Source organism: Mandrillus leucophaeus, unplaced genomic scaffold (assembly GCF_000951045.1).
Source record: "Mandrillus leucophaeus isolate KB7577 unplaced genomic scaffold, Mleu.le_1.0 Scaffold928, whole genome shotgun sequence".
Lineage (NCBI taxonomy): Eukaryota > Metazoa > Chordata > Mammalia > Primates > Cercopithecidae > Mandrillus > Mandrillus leucophaeus.
In genome coordinates this window covers 962,876-985,997 of record NW_012110119.1, presented here as the reverse complement: position 1 = coordinate 985,997, position 23,122 = coordinate 962,876, and the positions used below count along the sequence as shown (strand labels likewise).

The window sequence follows — 23,122 nt, the reverse complement described above, 5'->3', positions numbered from 1 at the left end:
ACAGAAGTGGTTTTTTTTTTTGTTGCTTTTCTCCTAGGCTCACATAAAATGTTATTGTTAATTCTCCATGGAAATGACATTAAACGGATTTCTTTCACTAAATTAGGAGCATTCTTTCTAGCCACGAAAACTAATACACATTCATTCCCTCAGAATGAAGACAGTTTTTTTTTTTCCATTTTCCCAGCACAATTCCAAGTGACAAAAATACTTTGATGTAACAAATGAGCTTTCCCCAAAAAGTATCTAAATATTTGATGTCAAGTCAGTAAAGAACCAAGCATTTGACTGAATTATTCATTTTTCTACCTGATATCTGTGCATTTGGTTGATTTTAAACCGAGAGCAGCTTTAATGACCTGCTTCCAGGAATGTGTCTTGGGAGACATGCTTTCTGGGACCTCATCTGAATCATTTAACCTTGTCATATTTCAGTTTCCTTCCCCTCCTGAAAAGACAAATAAAAAGATGAAACTACGTCAAGAAATTATTGTGATGACTATAGTCAATAAAATTTAGACTAAAAGTGCCTCACAAGATAACGGGTCAAAATATACTTACTTCTATAAGCAGTGACACATGAAATGAATGTCATTTCTCCAAATAATCTGTAAAATACATGGAGCCAGGGTAGAATGTCTAGAGTTAAGAAACTGAATCTGTTGAGTCGATTACTGAGTTAAATATATGTTATCTTTCAAGATCTAATATGAATAAGTATGACTAATTTTGCCATGTTGATAACATAGTCAGCTTTTAATATATTTTAATATGTTAAAGTATTTTAATGCTACATAATTATCATATTACATTATTATTATTATTTTAGAGACAAGGTCTCATTCTGTCACCCAGGCTGGAGTGCAAGTGATGTAATCAGAGCTCACTGTAACCTTGAATTCCTAGGTTCAAGTGATCCTCCCTGTCAGCCTAGTGAGTAACTAGCACTATAGGTGCACACCAGCACACCCAGCTAATTTAAATTTTTTTTTTTGTAGAGACAGGGTCTCACTGTGTTGCCCAGGCTGGTCTTAAACTCCTTGCCTCAAGTGATTCTTCTGCCTTGGCATCCCAAACTAATTTTTCAAAACAGTTTTTATTTTAAAAGTTTTAGATTTACAGAAAAATTGTGAAGCTCGTGTACAGAGTTCCCATATAACCTGAAACCAAGTTTCCCTTGTTATTAACCACTCTATAATTAATTAGTGTGGTACATTTGTTGTAATTGATAAATCCATGTTGATAAATTATTTGTCAACTAAAATCCACACTTTATTCAGATTTTTCTTAGTTTTTGTCTAATATTCTTTTTCTGTTCCAGGATCACATTAAAGATACTGAAACTGCATTCAGTCATTATGTCTCCTTAAGCCCCTCTTGGTTGAAACAGTTTCTCAGACTTTCTTTGATTTGATAATCTTGACAAGTTTCAGGGAGTACTAGGTCTGCTATTTTGTAGCACGTACTTCATTTGGGATTTGTCTGATGTTTTTCTCTTAATTAGACTGGAAATATGTGTTTGAGAGAGAAAGACCACAAAGGTAAAATGCCATTATATCATACCAAGAATATATATGATCAGTATGATTTAGGATGCTGATGATGACATTGATCACCTGGCTGAGGTAGCGTTTGTCAGCTTTCTCCACTGGAAAGTTTACTCTTTCAACTCTTTTCATACTTTTCTCTGGAGGAAAGTCACTATACCTAGCCCACACCCAAGGAGAGGGGAGTTATGCTCTACCTCTTTGATGTCTGAGTATCTGCATTAATTATTTAGAATCCTTTTGCGTGGGAGATTTGTCTATTCTCTTATTTAGTTATTTAACATTTATTCACAACATTATGGACACATGGATATTTATTGTATACTTTGGATTATAATCCAATATTACTCAATTTGTTTTGTTGTTCAAATTTTCCCACTTTGGCCATTGGGAGCTCCTTTAGTTGACTCCTGTGTTCCTTTGACACACCCTCATAATTATGGGTGGGGGAGTTTTTACATTCTGGTATTAACAGATGCTTCAGGCTCATCTTTGATAATCTCTACTCCAGTCTGGAAAAAATTATTTCTCTGAGGAACTCAGGTCTTTTTTATCAGAAAATGTTATTAGAAACCAAGGTCTGGATAATTGTGCTCATTATTACTGATGTGTCTTCATTGCTTCTAAGCCCTCTCAGCGAAGAAGCAAGGAAATACATACGTGTACACTAACCCATGTGTATGCACATATCCATAAATATTTCTGTATATACCTATGAGTACCTATACTGAGCTAAACATGAGTTTATATTAATGTCTCAGACTCGAATCCATTACCACATGGATCATTCTAGATTTCTCTCTTTGCTTGTCTATATCCTCTTACTCCAATAGTGAGAAAACTGGCTCCTAGCCTCAGACACCTATTTACATAATTGTTTAATCCCAGTCTACATGTGTACTAGTATCAGAATGTTTAACTCATACCCTATGGAAAACAACTTCATCAACTACAGCACAGTCCTATATACATTTTCTTTTGCCTTTAGCTTATAGACTTCACTATTTTCCATAGTTACTTAGGTTAGCACCACTTTCCCTCAATCCCTCCAGTGAGATTGTTTTGTACATTCCTAATAGAGTTAAATTGTTTTGTCACATTCTGCATTCTATTCTGGGATTCCCTGAACTCTTAAATTATTTTTTAAGATTTTGCATGCATTAAAGTTCATTCTTTGCACAGTAAAGTTCTATAGGTTTTGGCAAATGCATGTTATATATCTATCATAGCATGTCATACAAAATAGTTTACCCACCTTCAAAAGTCCTCTGTGCTTGTCCTGTTCAACCCTCCCTCCAGCCTCCACAAACTCCTGACAACCACTGATCTTTTTGCCCTTTCCAAAGGATCATAAAATTGGAATCATATAGTATGTAACATTTTCAGACTAGCTTCTTTCAGTTAGCAATATGGATTTAAGATTCATCCAAGTTTTTCCATGACTTCATAGCATAATTTTTTATCACTGTATAGTATTTCATTGTGTGGATGTATCAAATTATTTTATCCATGCTTCTACTTCAGTTGGGTTACTTCAGTAGAGACATGAAAAAAATAATTTCTTTCCCATTTTTTACGATTATGAATAAAGCTGTGATATACATTCACAGGCAAGTTTTTAAGTGGAAAAAGTTTTCAAATGTTGGATAAACACCTCGGAATGTGATTGCTAGATAAGAATGTACCAAAATGTCTTCCAAAGTGGCTGTATTATTTTGCTTTTCTGCCAGTAATGAATGTTACCATTGCTCCACTTTCCAGCCAAAAATTGGTATTTTCAGTTTTTTCAGGTTCTGTATTTCATTACTGTTTAATTTTTCAATTCCCTAATGACAATATGGAACATCTTCTCAAATGCTTGTTTGTCATCTGTATATCTTCTTTGGTATAGAGTCTGTTTAGATCTTTTGCTGATTTTTAGTTGGCTTTTATTTTCTTACTGTTGAGTTTAAGAATTCTTTGTATAATATGGATACAAGTCCTTACTCAGATATGTGTTTTGCAAATATTTTCTCCCAGGCTGTGGCTTGTCTTTCATTGTCTTAACAGTTTCCCCTCCTCACAGAGCAAAAGTTTTTCATTTCAATGAAGTCCAATTTATTAATTTTTCTTTTATGGTGTTATATCTAAAAGCTCATCATTCAAATCATGGTCACTTAGATTTTCTCCTAATTTTTAATTTTAAATGTTTGTGGGAACAATGATTAACTCTTCCTTCATTTTTGATATTGATAATGTGTGTTTTCTCTCATTTTTCTTGCTTAGGTTGATTAGAAGTTTATCAATTCTATCAATCTTTTCAATCATATTTTAGTTCTATTTATTTTCTCTATTATTTTCCTGTTTTTAATTTCATTGATTTCTGCCCTAATTTTTATTATTTATTTTCTCCTGCTTATTTTGAATTAAATTATTCTTCTCTCTTTAGTGTCCTAAAGTTGAAACTCAGATGTTGATTTTGGATCTTTCTTCTTTTAACATTTCTTGCAGAGCAGTTCTGCTGACAATTAATTTGTTCAGTTTTATTTGTCTGAGAAGGTCTTTGTTTCATCATTACCTTTGAAGAGTAATCTCACCAGATGCAGAATTCTAGATTGTGATGTTTTCTTTTAATGCTTTAAATATTTCACTACATATTCTTACTGCTTACCTTGTTTCTGACAAGAAGTCCACTGTAACTGTAATTCTTCTCCTTAGCCCTCTATAGTGGAGATGCTTGTTTTCTTCTCCTTCTGTCTACATTTCCTCTTTGTCTTTGGTATCGTGCAGTTTGAATCTGATATACTCAGGTATGAGTTTGGTTTTGGGCGAGGGGAGATTTATCCTCTTTGGTACTCTCTGAGCTTCCTGGATCAGTGGTTTGGTTTCTGTCATGAGTTTTGTCTTGGCCGTTATTACTTGAAATATTTCTTTTGACCTGTACTCTACTTCTTCTTCTGGTATTCCAATTACATGTAACACTTTTTGAAATTTCCCAGAGTTCTTGGATTTTTTTACATTCTCTTTTTGCTATGCATTGCTGTTTCAGAAAGTCAGTGTTTTAAAAAGATAATAATTTTAAATGCTCACAAAAACTAGATTAAAATTGCCACAGGGGAGGAGAAATACTGACATTTCTACTGACCCTTCCTCAAGTTTTTTGATTCTTTCTTCGGTTGTGTCAAGTCCACTGATAAGCCCAACAGAGGCATTCTTCATTTCTATAACAGTTTTTATATATTTCCAGTATTTTTTCATTCTTTGTTAGAATTTTTATCTGTCTGTTTACATTACCCATCTTTCCTTCCATATTGTATACTTTTTCCAGTAGAGCCATATTAATCATAGTTATTTTAAATTTCTTGTTTCATTATTCTATGATTTGTGTCATATCTGAATCTGGTTCTAATGCTTGTTTTGTCTCTTCAGACTGTACTTTTCCTTGCATTTTAGCATGATTTGTGAATTTTTTGTGTGTGTGAAAGCCAGGCATGTTGTATCAGGTAATGGGAACTGAGATAAATAAGCCTCTAGTATGAGGATTTATGTCAATCTCACCAGGTTGGGTTGTGTTTAATGTTTGCTCTAGTGATAGTGCCAGAAGCTTCAAATTCCTTTTGTGTCTTTTTGGTTTTTCTGGTGACTGAGTTTCCCTAAGTACTCCCCCTCAAAAGAACTAAGTCTGGCGGCTCTTTCGTTCACCATTCACCATTATCATACAGGAGTCCTTCTGTGGTGGTAAGGAGTGGGGAAGCAGACTTGATCTCTAAACTTATGATTAAATCTGAGTTTCTTTGTGGGCCTGTGTGCCTGGGCTGACACCTTTGCAGGTGTTTCTTAGCTCTCCACGCTATAAGTTGGGGAAGAAAGGTTAGTATAAATGACAGTAAGAAAAATGCCTGTCTTCTCAGGTGGGACAGGGCTCTGGTAAAGTCTTTGACCTGGAAGGTAGACCTTTTTTATGGAGAACATTTGGGGTATATTTGTTGATAACTCTTCCCCTCCTCCTGCCAGAGCCACAAAGGAATCTTTCTTACCGCCTCACTGTGAGAAACTGGTGAAGTTTCTGGAGATAAAACCCACCAAAGGATGGAGGTTCAGCAACAGCTGCACCCCCAGCAGTTTCTCCTCTCCTGCTTGTCCACAATCAGCCTCCAGCAATTCATCAAAACCACCATTAAAGGGTCCCTCTCAGTTTATGGCTACAGTAACTTCTGTTCCAAATAAGCAGATCTTAGCTGTGATTCTCTGCTTTTACCTGTCTTTCCAGATTTGGGATAGCAGTTTACCCTGACTTCAGTTGTCCAATGAGTTGAAGAAAAGTCATTGAATTTCAGGTTTTTTCAGCTTTTTGTTGTTTTAATTATGACATCTAATATATGAGATTTAATATATGACATCAAATATGAATTATGACATCTAAGGTTTAATGTTGGAGCTAAAATCAGAAGAAGTATTTTATTTTCATTTATATATTGTTAGTAAGTTGTTTTAAAACAAATATATGACACGAAAATGTCAGAATAAGAGTAATTAAATTCAGTAATTTCTATGAGTTCATTTTGTTCTAAGGATTCCATTATTATTATTGAACATGATAATGTTTTGATGTTTTCATTTTGATGAACTACAATATTTAAAGTGCTCAAAAATGCTAAAGTAATACGTAAGTGAAAAAAACAGTGTTCTGAGAGCATAATCATTTTAAATGCTCACAAAAATAGGCTTAAAATTGCTGGGGGGAGGGGCAATACTCGCATCAGAGCTCTAGTTGTTGTCATGTTTGTGGATGCAGCTTGAAGGAGACATTAAATTAGTGTTTAAATAGTCTTTTTTTTTTTTTAAAAAAAGAAGCACTAATTTTAAGATTTACAAACTTAATTACTTAAAAAAATAAAAATAAAATTTCCACCATTAAACGCACCTCAAATACCCATTTTCTATGTGTACTCAATAAATATTTTTCAAGGAAGAGTAGAAAATGGAAATTAAAAACACATAAATGATCTTCACTTAGCAAGAGTGAACTAGTAAATCCATATCTACCATTGTTGAACTCTTACTCTGTGCTAGGTACTGTGTTAAGTGTTTTCTATATAGCCTCTCTCTTAATCCTCTCAATAGCCAGGCATTTACGAAATCTGAAACTTAAAAGAGTTAGTTGGCACTTCCAATGTTCTTTCTGGGCCCTTTTCTTCCTCGTTGTAGGCATTCTCCTTGGGAGAACTCACTCACTTCTAAGACCTCAATTACTTGATATTGGTAATTCCCAAACATACACCTCAAGCCCCCATCCCCCATTTGACTTTTCTAGACCCCTGTGATTCCACTACTGTGCACTAAATGCCTCTACTTACTCCACAAGTACCCCTAATCTCAACATATCCAGAGGAACACTCTTTAGCTCACTCTATGCTTTTGCTCAGTGTTCTCTCTAGCAATGAATGATGATACCATCCATCTGTTGCTCAGTTTGGAAAGCAAGTCTCATCCTTGACTTACTTGCTGTCTCTCACGCATCACCTCTACCTATCACCAATGTGTGGTGATTCTGTCTCTGCCACCTTTGATTTTTGCTTGGACTTCTGCAATGCCCTGTCAACAAGTCTTCTCATAGCATTCCCCTCCACTCCATTCTACTTACTGCAACCACAGTAAGGTTTCTAAAATATGACTGTGGCTCCTGAGCACTCTTGGGGTAAATTAAAAACTCTTTATCATAATTTTGATGGTTTCTCTCTCATGATATTTCCTCTTCATATCTGACTCCTTCTATCCTCCAAATATATACCCTTTGGCTGGGTATACTGAGTTTTCTTTTCAATTTCCAACCCAAGTCCTTTCTTGCCTCCTAGCCTTGTCGTTTGCATTCTCTCTGCCTGGAGTACTTTCTCTTGAAAGATCTTCCTTCACTAACCCCTATTTTTCATTTGTGTCTCATCACAAGTGCCACTTCTGGGAAACCTTCCCTATCCCTTTATAGCTGGACCAATTTTTTTTTTCCAAATGCTCTCACATCACCCTGTGTCTCGTAGAATCCCCCTTATTATATCGTACCATTTACTGTGTCATAATTATAAGATCCATAAAAGCTTGTCTACCTGTGTTCTTAATACAAAACACAGTTTTTGGCACATACTAGGACCTTGATAAACATTTGATGAAAGAGTGGATAAAGTGCTGTACTAGCAAAAGGCAAATCATGTTTAAAACTCAAGATTTTTTTATCCCAAGACTGTGGTCTAAGCAACTGTGCTCTGCTGCCTCCATCTCAAAAAAATTATTGGAATTTGGAATATAAGGCCAGGATAATTTTTAAGTAAAGCAGAGGTGGGCCAACTATTTTCAGGATAAACTTGGACAAAGCATGTAATTCCAATTGAAAAACCTGTGCCCTTTGGTGGTAAAAGTTCAAATTTGGTACCATAGGAAATGAAACCTTACAAGATTTGGTTATTCTGTGAGCCAAACCCATATAAATCAAAGGTTAACTCTGTTGTTCCATTTTAAAAGCAAATATCAACAGGAAAGTTGAAGTTTGAATAAAATGTTTCTAATAAAAATTTATAATTGCTTTATAAATACAGAATCACACTACAAGGGAATATTTTTCCCTTTCCTTTAAAAAAATGTAATATTTTGTTTAATATTAAGGCTCTAGTATATAAGTCTTCAAAAGTAACTCTTTGCAATTGCTTCTTTAAACGTGTGGCCACCTAAAGTGAAGTCTTTCAGGAATACTGCATGTGGTCACAACAGGTTTTCAAAGCATCCTTTCCACCCTTCAGGCCAAGACTGTAAGCTAATGCTTCCTTTTTCTTTTTATATATTTTCTTCTAATAAGAGGGTTGTGTTTTTTTTTTCTAAATAAAAGGCTTTTATCCCCAGAGAAGCATCAGAGCACTTATTAATCGATGCTTTTACTTGATAGAATGCACATTATTATTTGAAATCACTTACTTATCATAATTATAAAGCAGTATTACCGGGGTCCACCCTATCCACAGGGTGCACAGGCAACCCGAGTGCAGTAATAGTCTGTTTCCACTCACCTGAGAAATATTAGCCATTCACCAAGGAAAACATATTCCATCATCAATATATACATATTACATTCATTACATATCATAGTGTTGGAGATGGAAATAGTGGGTCAATTTCTGTTTTTCTTTTTTCTTTCTTTCTTTCTTTCTTTTTTTTTTTTTTTAAATAGTACATGAAAAGGTCTTTCTTTTTCTCTCTTTAACCTCAGTCTGATTTGTTCCAGTTTTTCAACCTGGCAATGTATTTTTCATCAAAGCAAGGAGAGACACAGTAGAAAGACCACACTATGTCTTGTCTAGCATATCTATCAGGTTACATGGGGCTAAGTTTAAAATAGTCATATGAGGCATATAACTACCTCACTCAAAAACAGAAACACAAAATTAGGCAATTGATGAGCCTGGGGATTGAACTTCATTTTGCAATGGGTTGTTATGTCACCTGAATGGCAAAGCTGGGTTGGCTGGATCTGTGCTTGATTCAGATCTGGATTTATTCTACTTCTAAGGCTGTGTCTGCCCAGTTAGATGTTGGCAAAAATTAACTGGAAAATTAGATTATTGTGCCTTTTGTGTTGCAAAGCAAAATTAAATACAATTTAAAATCTTCCAGGAGGATTTATATTTATATTTTTTGCAAATAAGTTTTTTTAAAAAATGTTGTAGTCTGTAAGTCCTTATCTGAAAAAAAATAAGTAATTCTATGATTAGGCTTATTTTATCCTGTATAGTAAAAATTCAAATTTCTTGTCTACCCACCCCTCCATGCGCTCTGCGAGATTCTAATTTTCTGGTGGGACTTAGGAATCTGCATTTCAGCAGTACTCCAGGCAATGTGTGGGCCATATTTTGGGGAAACAAAATGTTCTAGATGAATCTAGAGGAGCTAATTCTATTAAATCAAATATTCTTCTCCTCAAAGACGAATTCCACTTTGTTCAGTATAGCGTTGTTGGTAGAACTACATTATAGGAGTTTGGTGACCCTCGGCAAGTTCCATCGTCCTTAAACCTCAGTTTTTTCATTATAGATGGAAAGGATCTTACTATCATTTACAGTTCTTTGTCAGCTTATCCGAGATAACTGAAAAATTAGCTCCCTGTACGGAGAGAAAGATACTTGCCTCTCTTTTCTCGTCCATTCGTTTCTCTAGGTTTGCTGCTGCTGTGTTTTGTACAAATCTTTTGCCTGTTAGTAATGTGTTTCTTCCATCTCTGTTGATCTAGATTTTACCTGTTGTCCAAAGTCAGGACGAATGCTACTAAAACCCCCCAGGCTCCCAAGTGAAAAGAATCTTTTATTACCCAGACTCCCATACAGTTAAAATACCTCTGTCTCATTGCATTAACCGTATTCTACTGTATAAAATACTTACAATGTCTGTATATGTTATCTTTTTTATGATCTCTTTTATTATATGTTATCTCTCTGACTGGGTTTCACCTTTGGGCCCTACAGTAAGTAAAATGTCTTTCGCTTTAAAGGTACTCACTGATTTAAAGGGCATAGGAATGGACATAGTTTGTTAGAATATAACAACTACTCTGATATACATTTATTAAACACATCATATTTATCCTGCAATCTGCTAGGTCCTATATGTGTTTGGTACCACAAAGCTAAAACATCAAAATAATTGACTCTGTGTTGAGCTCTTTATTTGGTTATGTGGATACCTTTCTTGTATGGTCTGTTAAATAGTTCATTAAATGTTAAATGTTTGTCATGTGAATAAATGAACCAAAAAAATACCTAGAACCATGTAGACTTATATTTCATTAGATTGTACATGTCTGTGTTCTATGTCATACAAAGATATGTTAAATTATTTTTCTTTTTAACACCTTCAGCTGTTCTTTCTTTTTGAATACATATGTGTACATGCACAAGCGTTTGGACGAAGTTTTATTAAGCAAAAGATAGAACAATGTACAATATTAAAATAAATTTGTCTCTTCGTTCTTGCCATTTCAGATGATGGAAAATTATCCTTTGAAGAATTCAAAGCATATTTTGCAGATGGTGTTCTCAGTGGAGAAGAATTACACGAGCTCTTCCATACCATTGATACACATAATACTAAGTAAGAAATTTTTTTATCATTGGATTCCATAAATGAGGCAGACAGCGTGAATGCATTCATATCCAGGAAGAAGAAAGGGAGGAACAATGTAGAGGGTATATTTTGCAATGTTTGCCTATGCTTAATTCTGATATACCTCTTTAGTAATTAAAATGCTCTGAAAAATTGACTTTGAAGCAGAAAATAATGATCTTTTGTAGAAAACTCCCCTAAAGTGTTTTTAGATTGTTTCCACTTTGCAAAATGTAAAAGAAAAGTATGCATTATAAATAAATATAGTTCTGCCATTAATTTAAAGAGTAGAATTTTGCCTTGTTATTTAGGCTTAATCTCAATTTGCTTTGTTTAAAAATTTTTCTTAGGCCATTCTTACATTAACACAATGAAATGGAAGAATTGTAGCAGTTATCTGGACAATTCAGGTGTGCTGAATTCCAAATCACTGTTACCTGAGGACACAACTATCTCTGGAGAGCCAGTGTATACAGTGATCCATTCTTTTACTTATTTTGCCTATATAGATCTTCTTTTGTATTGGCATAACATTTCTGAAGTTTCTATTTATATTCTCACTATGCTTAAAAATATAAAATAATGAGGTCTTTAGGGTATAGAGCAATAGAAATATGCTGCTTGCTTTAGGCAATTGAACCAAATCAGATTGTTTGTGACAGTCACAATTACAAAATGCTTATATGAAAAACCACCGTTTCAGCCTTGTCTTGAGACCTATCAGTGTGTCCATTGCTTGAAAAATCACTGTCTTGCCTCAGGCAAAGTGTTGAGATGACTCCAGGCAGTGAGTCAAGATGCCAAGAAAATGCCCTTGGGCTACATCTATAAACAGACATTTTTTTGAGGCTAACTATTAAGAAAAATTAAAAGACTAAATTCACTTCACTCAAAGAGTTGAATATTTTTTAAACAACCAATTTATAAATTTCTTGACTTCATTGGGGTTTCAAATTCTTCATCCAATGGCTTAAGTATTTTGTTAACAGAAACAGTATTCACGGGTAACTATACTCAACAATAACTCTTGCATATCGAGTCCATAGTAGGTATTGGTGGCACAACATGGAACCAGCTTATGGTTTTATGGAGAAATAGACCAATTAGCTGATCATATCAATATAATTCATAAATGCTGTAATTGAGCTATGTGCAGGACACTTTTGGACCATAAGTCCCAACAGGGAGGAAATTTTAGCCCCATTTGGTAAGCTCAGGGAACATTTACAGGAGCTGAGTCATTATGGGAGATTAGAAATTCCTTAGGTAAAGAAAGGGGTGGAGAGAAGAATATTCTAATCAGAGGGAGAAGCATGAGAAAAGGCCTGGAAGAAGAAAGTGATGAGCAGCAACAAGTAGTTTCTTACTACTAAAGTATCAGCTGGAAGGCTGAGAATGAAAGATGAATCTGGAGAGGAAAGAAAGGACCAGAAAAGATGGAATTTGCATTCTGTGGTTGCAAAAGTGCTTCAACTTTATCCTGAAGGCCAGGGAAAAGCTATTAAAGAATTTGAGCTAGGCTGCAACATCTTTATAGGTCACTGCGGATCTACTGAAGGACAGGCGTACAGGGGGAATAGTTGACTCTTTAAATTGCTACTAGATCAGTATGTTAAGTAAAATAAGCCAGACTTAGAAAGAAAAAAAAAAAAAATTGCTACTGGGGAAGAATGTTTATTTGTGAAAGAAAGCAAGCCATGTTGTACTTTACTGGGATATCATACTTTAAAGAATGAAAGAGCAGAGGCTCCCTTTGTGGCTTAGGTGTTGGACATTGAGATGCTAATGCTTTGTTATGTATGCTGATTATTTCTTCCTCCTTACAATTAGTATTGAAGTTTAAACAACATTTGGGTTTGGAACATTTATTGAGAGCCATAATAGTTCCAGAATTGGGTGTTATGAAGATTTTTAATACGTTACATTTAATTTATATTAATATTAATATTCATTCATATTAATGAAACACTTTTCAATAGATCTTGTCAGCCTCTTTTGCTATTTTATTTATATAGTTATTAATTTGGGTTACTTGGCATAGCTTTAAGACTACTAAATGTTAAATAAGTATATATAATGATTTATACAGTAAGTCTAAAGGAATAATTATTACCACCAGTTCCTCTCATATGCATTAGTAACAACAAGTGTTTTCTGATCATAACGATGTTCAACTTTAATTTGGAGCTAAAGTATATATTAGGTAGAGACTTCTGAATTATATTCACGTAGTTCCTTTTTTTAAGAAAGGGATGTCAGTATCAGTCTTTGATCTTTTACTGATACTAATTCAAACGTTGGCACGGAAATTTTGGAGCTATATTTGAAGCAACTGATAACTTATATCTTTGCATGATCCAAGTTTTAATTATTTTAACAAATGCACTATATATGCCAATTATTTTCTCCTTCCACTCACCTTCTAAGAATATAAGTTTTCCTCCAAATCCTGCCTCATTCAATATCCCTGACCACTCTAATTTAATCAAGAGTACAGCCTGGCCTGAAGGAGCCAGTAATATATAACCTGGACCAAAACAGTCAGACTCACTGTCTCACACTGTTTATGGTAGGCTATGAGAGTCAGAGAGCTATGAACATTTGCTGCGGAGGTCCCTGTGACTACCCGGTTCCTGCCTTTCCTTATATCTGGAGTTTTGACTTCACTTTGGGGTCCATTAAATTGGTATCTTCCTAACACACTGCATTTTCTTGAACTTGTTTAAGTAATATTCTGTTCCTTGTGTAAGAACGTTCTAAGACAGTGTTACCCAATCACATTCCTGCCATCTCTAAAAATTCAAGTCTTTTTGCTACAAACATCATATTTGCCATGCTTGAGGAGTGACTTATCCACTTTGAGAATATTTGGAAAGAAAGAAGGAAAATAATAAGAACATATGTGGCTACTTAATTTTTTTCCTTTTGTCTCATGAAAATACTCTTAAAATATTATGCTTGATTATGAAAAGCAAATATTGTTCAGAAGCATAATTAGAGCTTGTGTCTATATTACAGTATAATTATTTTAAATATCAAAATTAAGTACATTATTCCTCATAAAATTACATTAAAAAAGCATCATGTAAACTTATGGACTTTAAAAGGTCATGTTTTATAAGTGGTTTTTAAATGAACAAATGATAAATATAGAGTAGTGTAATGATTTTAAAAAAAGTCTTAAGAAAACGAAAATATACTGCCGTCTTCACACACCTTTAGATAGCAGTCATAATTCCCAAATCTAACTCTACTGGTTTTTCTCTTTTGTTTCAGTCATTTATTTCTTTAATCTTTCATTTTAAGAAATCAATATGTTCATTTGAGAAATTTCCTTAAAAGTAGTTCACTGCAGGTTTTTTTTTTTCCCTCGAATTACTTGGATCTTTTCAGTCAGCTTTTCTCTCAGGAATGCAAATAAATCCCAGAAAAACAAACCCCAAATACATTTAACCTCAAAATAACTATCCAAAGATTTCTGCAAAGATTTCTGTATATGAATATTACCAAGGTTGGAGATATCTCAGGTCTTAATCATACAGAATGTTTTTAGTATATTTCAAAACCAAACTACCTATATCAACCACATGTCCTTATATGCTAAGGAAAGTGTCTAGCAGTTGTAATCACCTTTCAAGCCAGCCCAGGCACGAGCTTAAGCTCAATGCTCAGTATAATTTCAGTCTAATGAGAATTCCATGAATCATCCTACTTGTTTGTTGCTGTATTAGAATCTTTGTATAGTGACTGTTTGTCAGAAATTACATTCCTAATACATGCATTCCAAAGATTTCATTCAGAGCAGCAACTTTAGAAGCGAAAAGAACCCTGCGTAAAAGTAAGAGAAATTTGAAGGCATGGGAAGCCCAGCTTTCCATCACCTTTTAAATTATTAAATTGATAGATCTTTTTCATTATGTTCAGACATTCGGAAAGTTTTCCTGAGTTTTTCTTGCATATAGTGATTGGTTGAGTGTGGAACAAAAGACCAGCTTGTTTCTGTGGATGGTACTTGGGATATTTTGCATAGCAAAGGAGAAGAAGGTCAAATAATGTTTTTGTCATCGGGGCAAAATATTGCTGAAAACTTTGATTTTTCTCAAGCTTTAAGAGAAGTGCATACAATGTAATATTCTGAAGTAATCCTGAAGGATATCATGTCCACCTTATAAAACTTTCATAATTTCCCAGATTTTGTCAAGCCTCATTTTAACTGTATTATTTCTGGGACAAATATGCTTAATCTTTCATTTTCTTTTAAAAAAGTATTAATCTCTCAATCATTTTAGTGAGCCTTATTGCACCCTTTCCAGACTCATTAGCGATGTTTTAAACTCACATTTTTCTCAACTTTTATAAAGTGACTCTTCAGAAAAGATACTTAGAGCCCTTAAAACTTGTTTGTAAAAGAAACTAACCTAGCAAAAACTAAATCTACAGCTAGGTAGCTTACAAATGGGAACCATCACACCAGTTAAAGAGCAAGAATAGAGGAAAGATCATTAAGAGGAAACTTCATGGTTCATCAAAAGTGTTCTCATTCATCAGAAAGTTAGTCTGTCTACATTTTGCAGTTAGTTATAGGGAACTACGATGAATTTAGCATAAATCCTTGTGATGTTAATTATAGCAGAAAAAGGGGAGAGATCCCCTGGAGACCAAAACCCATTTTCCCAGCACACTGCACTTTGGAGTTCCAGATTGTCAGGGTAGACCAAATGGTCGACCAGATGGAAGTTTCACTTCTGTGTCAGAGAGTGAACATACAGAAAAGCATCCCAGGGCCCTCAGATGGGAGTCTGTGACTAGAGATAGATGACTGATGTCTTCTGATCAAGTGTTCTTTATTCCAAGCTAAAACAATTTTTTGGGTGCTGAGCACTGGGATTTCAACCCAGTACTTGTTAAATCACTGAAGCACACCAGAGTGACAAAAATATCACCACCTACTAAAAGAGCATAGTCCATCTTGAGCTAGCTCTGAAAGTTTAAAAAGCTCTTTCTTAAACCAAACTGAAATCTCTCTTAACTTCTGCTTGGTTCTGCTCTGTAGGGCCATTCAGAATATGAATATTTTATGAAAAGTCTTTCTAATATTTGAAGACAGTTTTCATGCATCAATGAGATAAAGTCCCATAATACTTGGAAGGAGCAGAATTTTGCTTCTTTGGAAACAGAAAAAATGCTTCACCTTGTATTTGTGCATGACAGATACATTCTAAAGCTTGATGAGTTAGGTGATGAAGCCACTTTCTTTCTTGAGTTATCTATTACACTGCTTAAGTGGACATATGCTGTGGGCAGTAGGAAAAGAAGGAAGGGTCAGCACTCATGGAACATACAGTAAGTTGGTCCAAAGAGCATGTAGCATAACCTGCATGACATTGCAACTGCAAAGCTTATTGCAATTCCAATAGTGGACAGGAGAGATCTCCTGCTTAACACAGCTTATACCATCTTCAACTAAGCTGAAGTCTTGGAAAGCAGTACCAAGACTTAAGTTCCTGGAGAATAGAGCAGGCCACAGTCCCAGGTACTCAGCTAAGCAAGTGTGGCATGACTGAGAGATACACAGGAAAGAACAAGAAAAGAGACAAAGATGGTGTGGCTATATGTCAAGAGAACAAAGTGAAGACCAAACTCCAGAGTACATCAGATTAACGTGCAATGGACAGACTGGGCTTGCCAGGCTTGGGTTTCAGCAATACAAATTTGGCTAAGGAGCACTGGCAGAACTGTGCTCCAGGTATTCAGAGAAGCCCTGAACTGGCCATCAGTAAACTAGCAGAGAACACAGAGTCCAGTTAGAACTTCTTTCTATCCATGAACCAAGGCTTGGCTCTAGAAACTAGGTAGTGGGCTGATCTCTATCCAGGCTTTAAGTAGTTTTCTTGGTATAAGCTGATACAGGCTAGCAGATGTATGCTGTTTTTGAGAGAGGCATGATTTTCATAATGCTTTGCATGCCAGATGAGGGATGGAGTCAGAGGAACCACAAAGCTGTAGAGAGAATAACATACTTTTGACAGATTTTTCTCAACTCCTCTTAGGCCCTACTTCAGAGAAGTCACAGCAGGGCAAATGATTCTGTAGTAGGCAAGAATTATTGGATGTGAGTGACAGAAAGATAAATTAAGCTGACTTAAGGAAATAATTGTCTGCCTCACGTGTCTTATAGGTCTAGAGACAGATTTCACGTGTGCTGGAGGTAGCTACTCAAATAGTGTTGCTGAAAATCTGTCTCCCATTGTCTCTCACCTCTTCTTTTCCCTATGTTAGCTGTTCTCTTGGGAGGGCCCTCTCACTGAGAGGCCAAGATGGTTACTAGAAGCTCAAGGTTCATATTGCTGCCGGCTTAGCAAACACTCAGAGAAACTGCTTTTATTTCCCAATAACTCTCAGCAAATCCTGTTTTTGAATTATGATAGCCTGGCTTAGATCTCATGCATATCCCTGGACAAATAACCGTTTTCAAGAAAACATAATGCAAAATAGAACTGGGATGGTGTTTCAGGATAAAGGTGAATAGATGCCAGGCAGGCAAAAGTTGAGCCTCCCACAGATCAAATAACTGCTTATTCAGTCTCAAGGACTTCTCTTTACCCTCTCATATTTTAGAGGAAGATAGTCTCCTTCCCCAAGAGGACAAGGGGCATGAAGTTTAAACTCCAGAGAGTTCTTACTAATTGTGGGATCAATCAGGAAAATCTGTAGCTATCTATAATGGGAAACACTGAAGTCAGGGAGAATTCTGTTGTTAGGCTTCCTGGTCCCATTGAGCTGCCCAGGATTCTATTCTCTGACACCCTCACCCTTCCTGACCGTCTGACTGTTTTTATTCCCAGGAGTCCTGCTTTCCCATTCTTTTCCTGCTAGAGCCATGCCTCTGATGCCCTTCTTTTCTCCTACGGTCTTGACAGCTCTTTGTAGCTTCAGCAACTGCCAAAACTTAGACTTTGTAACCCTGGTTTTCTTCTCCTTAGCCTTTCTCTGTGATCACCCAAATAGTATAGATTTTTGGGGAGTTCTCACATATTGTGCTATCCTTATTTCTTGAGAATTAAAAATTATGAAGAATTATGTACAAAGCTAAGAAACACTATTTGATTATATCCTATACAGGTGTACTTTTAACCACATTTTTAGAAACTGAAAACTGAAGTCTTACACTCTTACCAGGACACACTCTAAACTATTACTGGGCCTATGATTATTGATTCCATTTGGACATTAGAACTAACCTGTAGCCATTGGATGTCCTTATTATTCACTGATTTTTAGGTCTACTTTTCACTTCAACAATTACTGAAACCCATTTACTTGCTTTAACTGAAACCCATTTACTTGCTTTGGGAATCTTTGATAAGCTCACAAAGATATGGAGAGAGAAAAAAAACCCAAAGTGGTTTTAAAAACTCTTCTTTCCTAGGAAGACATTTCATTGGCATCACCACCATCTCCTTCTAAATCAGGTCACTTCAAACCTGCAGTGTGGACTGGGGCACTGCATTCTTCCCTGGAGGAAGAGTGCAGAATCAACAAGTCAAATTCTGCTGCATAATTAAAAGATTAGCAAAGTCTGGAGAATCTATAAAGGAGAGAATGTTAAAGGGATTTTTTCAAATGGCATAGAAATGGTTTATTCTTGGTTATAATTTTTTGAAAAAAGAAAAACTGGTTCTAATTTTCTCTGACAAAAATGGTAGTCAAGTCAACTTTTGTGTCAGGGCAGTTTCTATATAATTTCTAAAACTATTTAATTTCTAAAGGAAATGCTTAATTTCTAATTGAATAGGAAAATGCATTTATGAAGTGATTATGTACCAGGCAATTAACTTGCATCATCTTATTTAATCTTTAAGAAAAAAACAAACAAAATAAGAATGCATTGTCATTCATAGCCTACAGTTAAGCAATCTGATACAAAAAGTTAAATAACTTGCCAAAAGTTACACAAATAAGGATCTGGGGTTTTCCGAGGTCTGCCTGAAAACCAAACCCAAGCTCTTTCCATTGCCATATCATCTCAATAAAATTTCGTGTTTTTGCTTTGTATTTCGTGTATCAGAAATCAAAATATTCCAAGGCAATTTTTAAAAATCATTTTCAGGTAATTTATCCTTGACGGAAAGACGGTTAATTCTCTCTAACAGTAGAATATATTTGGATGTACACTATAGAGGTAATTGCTTTAATTGCTGCCTTTATCTCTTCTCTTTATATATCTAATACGTAGGGTTTTTACAGTGTGGGGGTTGCTAAAATGTAGAAATGTTATTCTTCTTTTCTGTGGATATTGTTTCCATTCTTTGCACATTTTCCCTCCCGCTATCCTACCTTTATACTTAGAAATCATTGTCTACTTTTAGACTTAGTTCCTGCCATCCTCCATCCCATCACTTTGCATTTGCCATATTTTCTCTATTGCTCTTCAGAGCACTCACAGAGTTTTACTGTTTCCTTTAATCGTTTGTATTAAGGGCCTTTTCAAACTTTTTCGTATCTTTTTATATTTTCAATCTTACCTAGAGAATTATTTTTCTGGTTTTCATCTATTCCTTCCCCCAAAAAAGCTTAAATTCTTTTTTTTTTTTTTTAATTTTACTTTAAGTTCTGGGATACATGTGCAGAATGTGCAGGTTTGTTACACAGGTATACATGTGCCACCGTGGTTTGCTGCACCTATCACACATATGTTTAAATTCTTTTTTAAACTTAATTGAACTTTCTTTCCATCAGCTGTGAAAGAGTTGCCATTAGTGAAGTAAAATCAATTACTGCTCAAAATAAAAATTGTCTACTGAGGAAGCTAGATGAATGATTTATTCACATAAATGCAGTTTTTTTCTTATCTCATCAATATCCACTAAATGGATGAAATCAATGCGGTAAAATTGTAACCGCAATCTCTAAAATACATGGTGCTCATTTTGTGGACAGCTTTTCCTCCATATCCAATGACCCAACCAGTTCTGTCTTTTTTGCTTTTAATCTTCACCGCCACTACCTAAGTTTAAATTTTTTGCCTTTGCAACTACATTTTTCTCAAGAATGGTCAGTTTAATAGAACAGTTACAGTTGTTCTCTATGAATCCTTAAGATTTCAGAATTCTCAGCGAGGCGTGGTGGCTCACGCCTGTAATCCCAGTACTTTGGGAGGCTGAGACAGGTGGATCACTTGAGATCAGGAGTTTGAGACCAGCCTGGCCAATATGGTGAAACCCCACCTCTATTAAAAAACACAAAAATTAGCTGGGCATCGTGGCACGTGCCTGTAATCCCAGCTACTTGGGAGGCTAAGGCATGAGAACTGCTTGAACCCGGGAGGTGGCGGTTGCAGTGAGCTGAGATTGTGCATCACTGTACTCCAGCCTAAGAGACAGAGTGAAACTGTGTCTCGAAAAAAAAAAAAAAAAAGATTTTAGAATTTTAGAAATAAATGTAGATTACAAATAACCAAAAAGTCACTACTTACTTTTGAAGTGCAGGTTTTTTCAAGAACAATTTTTTTAGGAAAATATTTCTCCCACTGCTATGGTCCAAATGTATGTGTTTCTTGGAAATTTATATGTTGAAACCTAACATCCACAGTGATAGCATTAAAAGGGAGGGCCTTTGGCAAATGACTAGGTCATAAGGATTCCACCTTCATGCATGTGATGAGTGCCCTTTTATAAAAGAGACCTGCAGGAGCTTGTGTTTCTCTTCCACTTATGTAAGGATACATAGAAAGTGCCATTGATGAGTGCCAAGCCCTCATCAAACACCAAATCTGTTGGTGTCTTAATCTTCAACTTAGCCTCTAGAACTGTGAGCAATAAATTTTTGTTGCTTATAAATTACTCAGTCTGAAGTATTTGTTAGAGAAGCCCAAAAGGATTAAGATACCCACAAACCAGATAATATAAACAGCACATCATTATTGTAAAAAGAATTGAAAATATAGAAAATTATAAGAAAGAGCATAAAATATCTGAAACCTCACAGCCTTGAGATAATCACCAAGAGCATTTGGTTACCATAGCTTTTAATGTATGCATTCTATTTTAATCACGGAAAACTACTTGATTTTAGATTTCTTTTCCTCTTCCACCATATATCCTTATACTATCCCCCATAATCAATTTTTATTACCTAAAGTAGTCTTGTGTATTTTTTCCATGTTTATGTAATCATATACACATCTATATGTCTCATGAAAGCTTTCCCTGACTTTCTTTATTAGGTTAAATTTTCTATTCTGCATTCTCATTGTAACATGGACCACTCTCTACAGCACCTATATTATTTACAATTTTATATTTATTAGGGTGTTTCTTTGATTGGGATTTACTTCTAGCCTAAATTCCATGAAGGCAGAGGCCATAACTATCTTGCTTTTCATTGATTCTCAGCACAATGTTTAGCACATATTGCAAGCTCAATAAACATTTGAGATGATAAGAGATAAATTCCCACTTCCCCAAATCTCATGCTATGCACTTTGCCCAAGTAGCCTTGCTCTTCTCCTCAGCATAGTAAAGTTTTCCAGGCATTAGAGGTCACCCAATGCCAAAAAAAGAGTATTGCAATGCAGAAAGAACTCAGACTTGCCAGGCTTGGACTTAAGTCCCTCCACTATCTGTCTATGAGGAGTTTGAGTGGTCATTTTTTTTTTCATTGGACCACTATTTCATTGACTTTAAAAGGGAGCCAATGTAAGAACCCATTTTGTGGAATTTAGGACTAATATACAAATACTTGTCACAAAATAATAATGATGATGATTATTACTAAAGTGTATTCACTAACATTTCCTTTTCTTTTGGATCACTTGCTTTCTCCAAATTTCTGTAATTATAGTTTACGCCTTCATGAGGTACCATTTAATTATATAATATCTTCTGTTATGTTTGCTAATTGTTTCATTAGCATGTTAATCTTGTCTCCAAATATAATTATAAATTCCTTTGAAGCAAGGACCATTGTTCTCTACCACTTACAGCAATTGCTGTAATACATTAAATAAGTGCTTGGTTATTTGACTGATATAGAAAAAGGATTATTTTGATTTTATGTAAGAAAGGTGTGCAAAAGCACATTGCTGGTGACTTTTAGAGTCTAGACCCTGCCTGATTGAGTATAGAAAGAGTAATGCCATTAACAGATCTTATCAAACACAGAAGGAGAACTGATTCCTTTTGTTTGGGAGGAAGATAAATGATAAATTTGACTTTAGACTCTCAGTTAAACTCAAGCAGTTTTGAATGCTATTGCTATATTAAAATAGTTCTCTACTCCTGCAAATTAAAGACAATGAAATATAATTTTGGACGTAAATGTGGATTATTTCCATATTTTAACAGACACAAAATATGTTCAAATGAGGAATTTCTTTTTCCCAATATAATTATTGGATCTTCATTTATATGTTAAAGAAGAAGCTGCATTGCTTAAAAAGAAGCTGCAACATTGCTTAAAAAGAAGCTCCTGCTACACCGAATATTATATTTTCTGTTCTCTTAAAAGGTTTCTCATTGGGAAAAATAGACTAAATAGCAAAAGCTTTTAGTAGTTAACTCAAAATAGAAGAAGAAGAAAGCTGGGCATGAGAATCAGCTGAACGTTATTATTCTTGTCTCATTCACTAATGGGTTTAACGGTTTAATTTTATTTTAAGGTTTTCCTGGGAACTTATTTTTAGTCAACTTTAGATTAAAAACAACAATTTAGGATAATTAGAAATCTATCTGTAGTGGGTGGGCCATAGGGTTTTGATCGTTTACATAACTAACTTTTCCTCAATCTTCCACCATCCTCTTTGCTGTAAGATTAAAATAAATTTTGACTTCAGAGTGGCACAAAGAGTTTTTTTATTTTGCTTGAATTGTGAATGGTTTCCAAGTGAAAATTCAGTTTGTCAGACTTGACAACCATTATTCTAGTTGAGTTTGCAGCTTCCAAAACATTAGTCATTTGTTCCCTAATTATTCATTTATTTATTCAATAAGCATTTATTAATCTGCAATGATATCATGTGCCATATATTATGCATAACTGAATGAATATTACTTTATATTTATGGGATGCAGACATACTGATGGATAGAAAATTATTTTCCAAATATCTCATGGAGGCCGATGTTTTGCCAAAATGAAGGCAATGGCTCAAATTTACTATGATTGAGCAGAATAAGAAGCACTCTTTAATATTTCTATCTCTATGCTTGTCTTTAACTCAGGATCTTTGCAGTAGTTAATTGCTGTTGATAAAATGCACTTTAACACGTTTATGTCATTTTTTTAACAAAAATTAAATTGCCAGAAAGTTATTAATGGGAAATTAACCTTTAAAAAATAGTTCCAAAAAGCCAGAGATGCCTGGGTAATGTGCTGATCATAGGGAGGTCACCTTTGCTACTTTGGCCAAAGGCCAGCCACCTAAGGAAATAATATAGACAGGGATAGTGAAATCCCATT

The 23,122-nt window shown here is 35.0% G+C and overlaps 1 protein-coding gene across 1 annotated transcript in view; it reads left to right on the top strand.

Moving 5' to 3' along the window:
* NECAB1 (N-terminal EF-hand calcium binding protein 1) overlaps positions 1-23,122 on the top strand; it is a 190,976-nt gene that overhangs the window by 20,860 nt on the left and 146,994 nt on the right. Inside the window, exon 3 of the mRNA XM_011970102.1 lies at positions 10,544-10,652. Within this exon, the coding sequence (XP_011825492.1) occupies positions 10,544-10,652 (109 nt within the window). The remainder of the gene's footprint in view (positions 1-10,543; positions 10,653-23,122) is intronic.